General features: G+C 36.0%; 1 protein-coding gene across 2 annotated transcripts in view; it reads right to left on the bottom strand.

The window, feature by feature from the left end:
- Positions 1–11,008, bottom strand: part of LOC121373552 — a 68,991-nt gene extending 57,983 nt beyond the window's left edge. Inside the window, exons 1-2 of one of the 2 annotated variants that reach the window (XM_041500229.1) lie at positions 10,275–11,008; positions 148–471 (exon numbers count right to left, since the gene is read on the bottom strand). In XM_041500229.1, the coding sequence (XP_041356163.1) occupies positions 148–349 (202 nt within the window). In that variant the 5' untranslated portion in view covers positions 350–471; positions 10,275–11,008. Of the gene's footprint in view, positions 1–147; positions 472–6,609; positions 6,632–10,274 lie in introns of those variants that run through there. The other variant, XM_041500230.1, reaches the window with a different exon arrangement.
- Positions 11,009–11,451: the final 443 nt, after the last annotated feature.

The raw sequence follows: 11,451 nt of genomic DNA, 5'->3' as shown, positions 1-11,451 counted from the left end.
AAATTTATATTTTATAACATAAAACGTATCTGTCATTGGCGAAGATTTCCTACTCCTACCCGAACCCCATCACCCAGCTCTACCATCGTTATAAGTACGGCCATGCAATCCCACTGAAACCAGTTTTTTTTAAAACAAATGTCTTACCTCTTGCTTTTTCTAAACACAGCCCGAAGACGAACCCAGAGACGACGCACACGGCTAGCTGTAACACCGTCTTCAACGGCGACGACTGTCGTGAGATCGTCGGCGGCTTCCCAACGGCGTAGTTGTCACCCCCGTTCTCCATCACCTGGTCCGGCGATTTGGCCCCGACCTTGTTGCTATATGACGGCGACTCTGTAGTCATTGCTGTATGAGTGTTGTGTGAATTACTAGATATACTGCACGTACGTACCCTCCTCGCTGTCACGATCACAATGTTTCAAAGGATTACAGTGTTGAAGATGTCACTGCCGCAAATTGTCACAGCTGTAATGTAAAAACAGTGATGCATGAACGCAAATTATTATAGTAAAATATTATAATAGTGATGCACAATCGCAAAGTATCACTGTTAAAATGTAATAGTGAGGCACGATCGCAAAGTATCACTGTTAAAATGTAAAAGTGATACACAGCCGGAAATTATCACAGTTATAACGTAAACGTGATACACGATTGCAAATTATCAGTTATAATGTAAACGTTATGCTCGATCACAAATTATCACAATAATTATAATGAAAAAGTCGTACACTATCGCAAATTATCACTTTTATAACTTAAATGCGATGCACGAATCGCTAATTATAATAGTAAATAATATAAAAGTCACGCGCAATAACAAGCAATTAATTGTCACAGTAATAATATAAAAGCGATGGACGATTGCAAATTACGACAATTACAATGTCGCAAACTGCCAATGTCCGATAGTCAGGATATTATTACAATTTAATATCGTGCATTGTCGCAAATTACCAATGTCCGATAGTCGGGATAGTATTACAATGTAAACATTGTGCACTGTCGCAAATTACCAAAGTCCGATAATCGGGATAGTATTACAATGTAAACATCGTGCACTGTCGAAAATTACCAATGTCCGATAGTCAGGATAGTATTACAATGTAAAATGGTCAATACCGCAAATGATTACCATAACAAATAAGAAACAGCCAACAATTCAATCTGTAAATAATCCAAGTTATTGTCAATGGCGAATTTTTTCCCACTGAAAATAGTGATTTTCACTGCTGTAATTTACGAATATCATTGCCTCCTATTTTCACACGGATTTGGTATTGTCCCGTTACGTCTAATTCCCCGATTAGCAATTGTGCCAACTGATATAAAAAAAACCCCAAGTATTTGCTTAAGACAACGTCCTGGTATTGCTTGCGTAATAAATGGACTTTTTCGGGTATTTAGCTGCATTAACTAATATTAGCTGTGACATTTCCACATTATTTAGTACGTGTGCAATGCAACCTGGTTCTGCTTTAGTAAATATTGGGTTCCTTGAAACATTGTTTTTCAGCCTTATATAAAGTGTGTTGTAATTGATCAGAAATTTGGGCTAGTGCTTTATTTTGGTGGGCTAGTGGTATTTACAAACCCACTAGCCCTGTGGCTAGTGACTTTTTAAAACATTTGTCATACCCTGATATTAGGATAGTTTTATTTCGGACAATGTATTAATCAAACTTTCACAATCAATCTATTTATTAAGTATTATTCACTAAATATTTCACAAAATAGGAAGCTATATACACCTGGGCCCGGTTTCACAAAAATATCGTAAGCCTAGCGTTGCACGTAAACATAAAACTACGACTAAACCACATTTCTTCTTACTGTTATAGTACAATAAATATAGTTAGAAGTACACATATTTCATTTCCTTTTGTCCTTAAAATGCTCCATTTTCCTTAAAGGGACATTCCTGAGTTTGCTGCATTGTTTGATGTTTCCGACAAATAATATATTTCTACGATTAAACATACATATTAAATATATTTTCTTGTTTAGAATATCAGTGTCTGTATATTCAATGTGTTTCTGGTCGTCTTAATATTTGTAACAAGCCCAAACTGGAGTTTGTCTTCAAATAATTTCGTACGTACGAAAAACATATATTTTAGAAAATAAAATGAAATTTAAACTAGTACAAATATTAGAACGATCAGAAACACGTTTAATATACAGCCACTAATATTTAATGCAGAAAAATATATTTGATATGTAATTACAGTCGTTAACAAGTCTCTGTTAGTCGATGACATCTTAAAAATTGCAGCAAACTCGGGAATGTCCCTTTAATGATATATTTTTCTTTGTGAAATAGATGCCAAACTTTTAAATGTATGCCCAATATAACTGCTGGTTGCGGACGTAAACTTACGATATTAATTAAAGGGATATTCTTGTGTTTGCTGCAATTTTTAAGATGCTATCCACCAACATAGACTTTTTAACGATTGTAAGTACATATCAAATATGTTAATTCTACATAAAATATTAGTGGCTGTATATTAAACGTGTATCTGATCGTTATAATATTTGTCCTAGGTTAAATTTCATTTTATTTCCTAAAATATTATTTTTTCGTACGTACGAAATTATTTGAAGACAAAATCCAGTTTGGGCTTTTTACAAATATTAAGACGACCGGAAACACATTGAATATACAGACACTGATATTCTAAACAAGAAAATATATTTAATATGTAAGTTTAATTGTAGAAATATTTTATTAGTCGGAAACATCTTACAATGCAGTAAACGAGGGGATGTCCCTTTAAGCTCCACCTGAGTTATCTTGCAACCATTAAAAAGGTGCCTAGAAGTAAACGGCTGTGCCGCCGTGATTTAATCCTAATATTGAGAGTTTTACTTAATCAATATTTACTGGGTATTTCCAGAAATGACATGAATTAAATTATAACGAAATGCACATCTGTGTGATTTCAGCTGAACATTTAATTAACACAATATATTTCATGAATATTTTCGGTTAGTTGTTTTCCCTAGAATACATTAAATATTGGTGTAATGACAGTGGTACTTGCTGTCAATCATTTTCAATATCATCAGTATACACACACAGAATATTAGTTTCAGTGTTTTATATCTACGAAGTGGTTACGATTGCTTGCGAAGAAGGTATATGTCACATGTGGTTATTAATTAATTTTCAAGTGTATATTTTCTCTCTCTCTTCAATTATTTTTGTGCTTATATGCAATTAAGTTTCAAACACGCTATCTTGGGCACATACCTCAGCTAACTGGGCTGTCTGTCCAAGACAGAGAGTTAGTTGTTAGTGGTTAGTGAGAGAGAAGAGGGTGTAGTGGCCTTACACCTACCGTTTGAGTCGTTCAAAATTCGCTCTGGGTGGAAGCTGGTACCAGACTGCGAACTCTGTACCTACCAGCTTTATGCCCGATGACTTAACCACGACACCACCGAGGCCGGTGTGTGTTTTCTAATAGTTATAATATATATACTTAACTCCAAAAGAAACGCGAAAATTTTAAAATATTAAAAAACCCACATTTGAATAAACTATGTACAAATCGATTAAGTTGACCAATAGCCATCTTGTCAGCGTATCCAATTCCACATAACGCATGAAAAAAACGAGTACAGTGTGACGTCACGCACGTGCTGAAATTGACGACCAAAATCGATCTGGAATGCAAAACGGGTGGATCATGAAAGATGCGAATTGCACGTGAAACACTACCAGGCCTGGGTATAAAAGAAACGCCAGACAGCAATGTTCAACTCATTTTACGAGTAGCGATACAACGATGCCACGACTTAACGCTGATTCCAGACATAGAGCTTTGGGGAATTTGGAGGCCGGAATGGATGCCAGGCAGGTTGCACGTGCTTTCGGTGTCCATGTCTCGACAATCTACCGTCTCATAGACCGATTTCTACAGAACAACAACGTCGTCGACCGTCCACGTAGCGGCCGTCCCAGAGTGACGTCACAGCGCCAGGACCGTTACATCGTCCGAACTCACATGCGTGATCGGTTCGTACCAGCCACCACAACAGCCCGGCAGACAGTGGGAACCCACAACCGCCCCGTTTCCTACACCACGGTACGACGTCGTCTGATCGCCATCCATCTGAACTGTCGTCGACCGTACATTGGACAACGTCTCACACAGCGACACCGCCTTGCACGACACAACTGGGCTGTTCTGCATCGACAGTGGCGGAACCGACAGTGGCAGAACATCGTCTTCTCCGACGAAAGCCGCTACTGCTTAGATAGGGCCGACGGTCGTATGAGGGTGTGGAGGCGTCGAGGTGAGCGCTTCACAGATGCGTGTGTTATGGAGAGGGACCGTTGGGGAGGGCCTTCCGTCATGCTGTGGGGTGCCATATCCTGGGGACGTCGTGTACAACCTGTCATCTTCGACAACAACGGCCGAGGACGCGGCAGGGGCGTCACAGCACAGCGCTACATCGACGAAGTGCTCACGCCTGTGGTGGTGCCTTTTTTCGCGGGTCACCGTCAGATGGTTTACCAGCACGACAACGCCAGGCCACACACGGCACGGGCCACCCAGGCATTCCTGGCACAGCACAACATCATCACAATGGACTGGCCAGCTTTAAGCCCGGATCTGAACCCCATCGAGCACTTGTGGGACGAGGTTCAGCGCATGATGAACCAACGCCCTGCTCCCGTGGTGACACAGCAGCAGCTCCGCCAGGCCGTCGTGGGCACCTACAACAACGTGCCCAGGGCCTTCATCAGGAACCTCTTCCTCTCCATGGGTAGGAGGTGTGCGGCGGTCATGGCCAGCAATGGCGGACACACCCGCTATTAGTGGACATGTTTGAGTGGCATGTGACGCCATTGAAGAAGCGCCATGGCCTTGACATTTCAAATGACAATGCGACCTCGATTTTTAACATGTCAATAACATGAAATCTCATCTTTACGAATTGTTTAAGTTTTTCATAGAAACGATTATTTTAAGAACTTTGGGACGTATTTCAATGAGTGCACTCAAAACCTCCAATCTACGTATTCGCGTTTCTTTTGGAGTTATATATATATATATATATATATATATATATATATATATATATATATATATATTCACTCACTCGTTAAACGTTTTTATTATTTATTTAAAGGGATTATTCCGATTTAGATGCCATTGTAAAATCTTTACAACTAACAGGGCCTCTTTTGGTGAATAAAATTACATATTAAATATATTTTCGAATTTAGAATATCAGCATAAAATAGGATGTTTGTTGTTCGTGTACTTGTATGGGCTCAAATCGGATTTTACCTTCCATTAATTTAAGTTTGGTTTGTTTAATGACAACAGTACAGTTAATTGATTAAGTAATCATCGGCTATTGGATGTCAAACATTTGGTAATTCTGACACGTAGTCATCCGAGGAAACCCGTTACATTTGTCTTAATGCAGCAAGGGATCTTTTATACCCATAAAGTTGTACTATTATTAAGTATTAATAATATTAAAGTTTTAAACCAGCTTTGTAAATACCTCTCTGAATGTAGCAGGCTAAGAAACACCTTATGATTAATATCAAATCATTATGTATAATTGTGTATTGCATTATCTTTATATTATGTAATCACTGTTATATTGTTTTTGCATCTCCTGCACTGTATGCAGCCGTCGTCTTTATTTATATTTTTGTGTGTATACTGATGAGCTGTAAAGCTCAAAGTTAATAAAAAAAATTGCATATGCACTTTCCCACAGACAGGAAAGCACGGCCTGTTATCGTACTTACTAAAAAAAAAAACATATTGAAAAGCCAAATAAATAATGGCTTCTACAGAACACACATTTTATTTTTTGCCCAAAAATATACATTTTGTAGGCATTCATACATATTTATATATAAAATAATATAATGTGCACACTGCGGGGAATGGTATGTAGCATCGGGTTACAATCGATAAAGTTCTATAGTAAATGGGTAATGCATGCATAGCAATAATATACAGTAATAACAAACATTAGCAAACGACCGCAAACATACTGGTTATACAGATACTGGAAATTTAAACAAGAAAATATATTTAATATTAAATTTTAATCTTGGAAAATACTATTTTAGACGGAAACATTTTACAGTGGATGGGAACCCACGACAATATATTTAAAGTGACATTCCTGAGTTCGCTACAATTTTCAAGATTTTATCGACTAACAGAGACATTATAACGATTGTAATTAAATATCAAATATATTTGTTTTCTGCATAAAATATTAGCGGCTGTATATTAAACGTGTTTCTGATCGTTCTACTATTTGTACTAGGTTAAATTTCATTTTATTTCCTAAAAATATATTTTTTGTCGTATATACAACATTTTTAAAGACAAAATCCAGTTTGGGCTTCTTACATATATTAAGACGACCAGAAACACATTGAATATACGACACTGATATTCTAAACAAGAACATATATTTAATATGTAAGTTTAATCGTAGACATATTTTATTAATCGGAAACATCTTACAATGCAGCAAACTCAGGGATATCCCTTTAACTGTTTGATCAAATGTGAGTTAGTTATACTGACTTTGCTCGGGCAATGGTGTGCTTACCTGTTAGTTACCTGTGTTCGTTTTAAACGATATTAATTTCGTCTCTTATATGGTGGTAGGGATTGGTCGAGAGACATTAGCCCCACACATTTAGAACAGATACATTCATGTAAACAAGATGTCGGTCAATAGTAGCATATACATGTACATAACTGATAGAATTAGTAACAACAGCTGTGGATAATTTAATACAAAGTATTCGGCCTCGGTGTTGTCGTGGTTAAGCCATCGGAGACATAAGCCTGGTAGGTACAGGGTTCGCAGCCCAGTACCGGCTCCCACCCAGAGCGAGTCTTAACGACTCAATGGGTAGGTGTAAGACCACTACGCCCTATTCTCTCTCACTATCTCCACTAACAACTAACCCACTGTCCTGGACAGACAGCCCATATAGCTGAGGTGTCTGCGCAGGACAGCGTGCTTGAACCTTAACTGAATATAAGCACGAAAATAATTTAAAAGAAGAAAATAGAAAGTAATTAGTTATGACACAGAATTGACAGCAGATTACCCTTGTTTGACACACTGTACCGGCCTCAACGGCACAGTGGTCTAAGCCGTCGGTTTCAAAAGGCTGGTAGGTACAGGGTTCACAATCCCGTACCGCCTCCCACCCAGAACAGGTTTTTAAGGGCTCAATGTGTAGGTGTAAGGCCACTACACCCTCCTTTCTCTCATTAACACTCTCACGAACATCTACTAACAATTAACCAAAGACAGACAGCCCAGACAGCTGAGATGTGTGCCCATGATAGCATGCTTGAACTTTAATTGGATATACGCACGAAAATAAAGTTGAAATGAAAATGAAATGACACCCAGTGGTCGATCCATCTATGTATTTTTGTTGTTGTAGGGTGTCGTTAAAGGCATTTTGTCACAGACCACTGACCTATTACATGGCTTAACAAAGTATTACTTGACGTGACATTCTGATCTCCTTCACTGAAAATCCTTTTTAAATGGAAATGCAGTTTTATCATTTATAGACTCATTACATATAGTAGTATAAGCATGTCAGGCCTAATTTTGTTTTTGTAAAAAAAAAATTACTTATAAAGTGAAAAGTAAAATGTGCCAGGACGTGACGAAAATGGACATCACTTTTTTAACACTGCAGTAAATTCCAAAACTCTGCTCTCCTGATAGAATGTTTGCTTATTGAAATACACTGTTTAACACAATATCCAGTCTATTTCTAAATGCTGTATAGCAATTTACTAAAAAAATATTCTTTATGATGTAACATTTACTTTAAACATTTTTAGTACGAGCCAGGACGTGACGAGCCAGGACGTGATTTTTTGTCCAGTTCACTTATACAACTAATAAATGATATGTATATCAAACACTACTAATGAAACAGTGTTAGTTTATGAAATCAATGATATTTACTTGTTTTAAGTGTTTTTATCATCAAAATAAGTGCATAAAATCCTAATTAATTGAACTGTCGTTGTGCAAAAAACGTTCTCATACAATATTCATATATAATATACTTTTATAACCAGTGACCATACTGTCAACAACACTGTTTATCCTGATGTTGCTAAGTATGGTGATTTTTGTCTTACCTTTACAGTACATGTACAAACTAAACAGATGAAGAATAGGTATAACTTTTTCCGTTGGCTGCGGCATCAACTTTTGCATTTAGCTCGAACATTGATTGTACAAATATAACTACATTTCTCATAAATGACAGGTCCTGCATCAGTGCAGCTTCATTTATAGTTCTTTCTATGAATGTTCACCTCAGTGCACAACAAAATTTGTTTTTCAACTTTATTATTTTAAAATTTTAATTTAATTTTTTGAAGTTTAATTTTTTTCTAATGTTTTAAAAACATTTTTAACATGCATTGAGATAGATCTATGCACTATCAATAATACTGAATAAGTTTATGATAGGCCAGACATTTAATTCTGTAGAATGTTTGTTTGCAATTTACAATATATTTTAGAATTAATATATTATTATATTTTGCCTTTTGTTGGTATGTTTATGATAATCTGATTTAATTGGAATTCAAAATATGAATCTCAATCAGTACAGAAATTATAGTTTTTGGACAGTTTCTTCTTTCTGTTCATCATTATTTGATAGGCCAAACTATCAACAATGCATATTAATATAAACTGTTGATGGTTGTCAATATCAAAAATCTCAATGACACAATTGATTTGAATTCCCCCAACCCAAGTTTTATGATCAACATGTATCTTTATCAATTACATCCTTCACTGGAGGAATGTTGGTTTATATATTCTAATTCATGTTTGAATACCTGTATCTGTCAAGAAATAAACTTTAGATTTTAGCAGCACATTGTATTTGAACAAATCTTTGACACAATATTTATTGTACGTGTACACCAGTTTGGATTTCACAAAATGGAACATTTGGTATAATACAATATTCTTTAAATTGGTGGATTATCAATAATTCATTATTTGGTCAAAACATAGAAGCATAGAATTAATTGATAATAGTATTTTTGTATCTACATGAATCTATGTTAAATACTCGAACATGCTCCCTCGAACATCCAGTTTCTCCGTTTCCGATTTTTGATGGTGAGAGCAAAAATATTGAAAATAAAAGTAACTTATTTTAGGTACATTCGCATTATCTAGTCAGTTTTGCCAATTTCTCTACCGTATATAGAGAAATGTAATACATTTTTAATCTTTACTCAATTTAACATGCCATCTTGGAATGTCACGTCCTGGCTCAAAGTTTGAGGTGGCTATTTTAATCATTTAATACAACCAGTCATCATTATACCTTTTATTTATACTTGGAACATTGAGAAGAAGGCGAATTAAAAGACATTTTTATTTCTGAAAAAGAGTTTTTAAATAAAACTAACTTTTATATGTCAAATCAGCCAGGACGTGACATTAAATATTTTGAAAAATAATTTAATATGCTAATTATGATATGAAAGAAGGGAAAGTAGTATTTTTATATGCAGTATATTTTAGATATGATGTCCTGATACCTAATTTTTAAATTTGACATAACAGTAATGAAATATTACCAAAAAAACAAATGTCACGTCCTGGCTTAAACAAAATATTTTTTCAAATAAAACCGTCATTAAAACCCATAAAACAAAAGTAAATTGGCGATAAAAGTATATTTGTATGTGCTTAAGGGTGTTAACTTTAAGCTATAATAAAAACTTAGTTTAACAGATCATTTTGAAATTTCCACATCCATGGACCAAATACCATGGAATGGCCCATTATATATATATATATATATATATATATATATATATATATATATATATATATATATATATATTTGATTTGTCCCTAAATGTACTTTATTCAACCTTCTACGTAACCACCATACTCCACTTATTAATGATATTTTGTAAAAATAATTTAATTATGGCAATGGTCCATAATTCGAAAACTAACATTGCTGAGAGGGTTGAAATGGATTTCACTCCATCATGGTGTGGTCTGTAAAAATTAATGTAATTTTGATTTATTATTCAGTTTTAGAGAAATAAGGTCCTTAAATCTGTGACAGTATGCCTTTAAACATCCATCCATTCATTCATAAGCTCAGGTAAAATATAAGAACTTAGTTCACCCAAACAGTACATTTTTAATGCAGATATATTTAGAATACGTCAGACGTTACTTACCTGTTCTCACGATTTAAATAAATCCAGTATCCTGACGGTAATGAGGAAATATCCAAATTCCTATAGCATCACACGATTTGAAAAATGTCAATAGATCCAGTATGTTTCAAGTGGAATTCCAGCGACTGTTTACAATCAGAAAAACTGAATTCTACCTACGTTACGCGTCTTCAAAAACGTAAACAAATAAAGTCCGGCGATACTACACGGGTACTAAAATAATGTTCTTGCCTCCAGTCTTTCGAGATACAACTTTTTTTATGAGTGAAATTCAGTTCTTTGAAGTTACGCGTGCCTTCAGAACATAAACACGCCAAGTCCGGTGGAACTCCACGTGTATAGGAACAACGTGTTCTCGTCACTAGTCTGCAGTGTACAAGTTTTTACGAGATAAGTTCAGAAGTTGAGAAACTTCATTGACAGCACTCAATCAGGAAATAGAAGAATCCATTTAAACGATTCTCAGAAATAGACGTCATAAGATTCGGGACTCGATCGCACAACCACGCCGCTTACAAACGCACACACGGGCTGAATGAAAAATATTGTAGTTTCTGTTATATATATATAATGATATATTGGTTGTTTAGCAACTATCGGAAATACGTCAACCGACGACAGCAAAGTAGGACGCACTATTCGGGAAATGTTAAAACGCGGTCAGTCTTAGATACATACATATCAGACTATTTTTAAACGCTGGGCGTATTGTATGTGTGTGTTTATGAAAGAATGTGTGCGGTTTAGAAGAAAGTGCTGCATCATCCCCCGTTACGTCTGACACGTGGCTTCAAGTGTCAACAGAGCGCCTTGCAATTAGGCCGATATAAAAAGCTTCACGCATGCGCTTACGTAACCCGACGATCACGTTTCGCTTGAAAAAGTCGGGCGATCGTATCGGCGGCCAAACTTCGCGTGTGCTGATAGAGTCGACAGGTAAACCACTGATTTGTGTAGCTGGTCAAGACTAATGTCAAAGCGGTCGTTTTCTTCTATTTTTTTTTTCGCTAGCTTTGCAACTCATTGATTCCCAGTGCGTGAATGGATACGACGCCTAGATAAAAGTGTTTTGTGAAGTATTCAGTAGGGCTATACACGTTTTGTGAGCTAATTGGAACATTACACAGCAGAAAAAGTAGGCGTGTTCTTTATATAGGGCCGCACCTGGGTGTAAGAA

This window comes from Gigantopelta aegis, chromosome 5 (genome assembly GCF_016097555.1).
Source record: "Gigantopelta aegis isolate Gae_Host chromosome 5, Gae_host_genome, whole genome shotgun sequence".
Classification (NCBI taxonomy): domain Eukaryota; kingdom Metazoa; phylum Mollusca; class Gastropoda; order Neomphalida; family Peltospiridae; genus Gigantopelta; species Gigantopelta aegis.
This window is presented reverse-complemented; position numbering and strand designations above follow the sequence as displayed.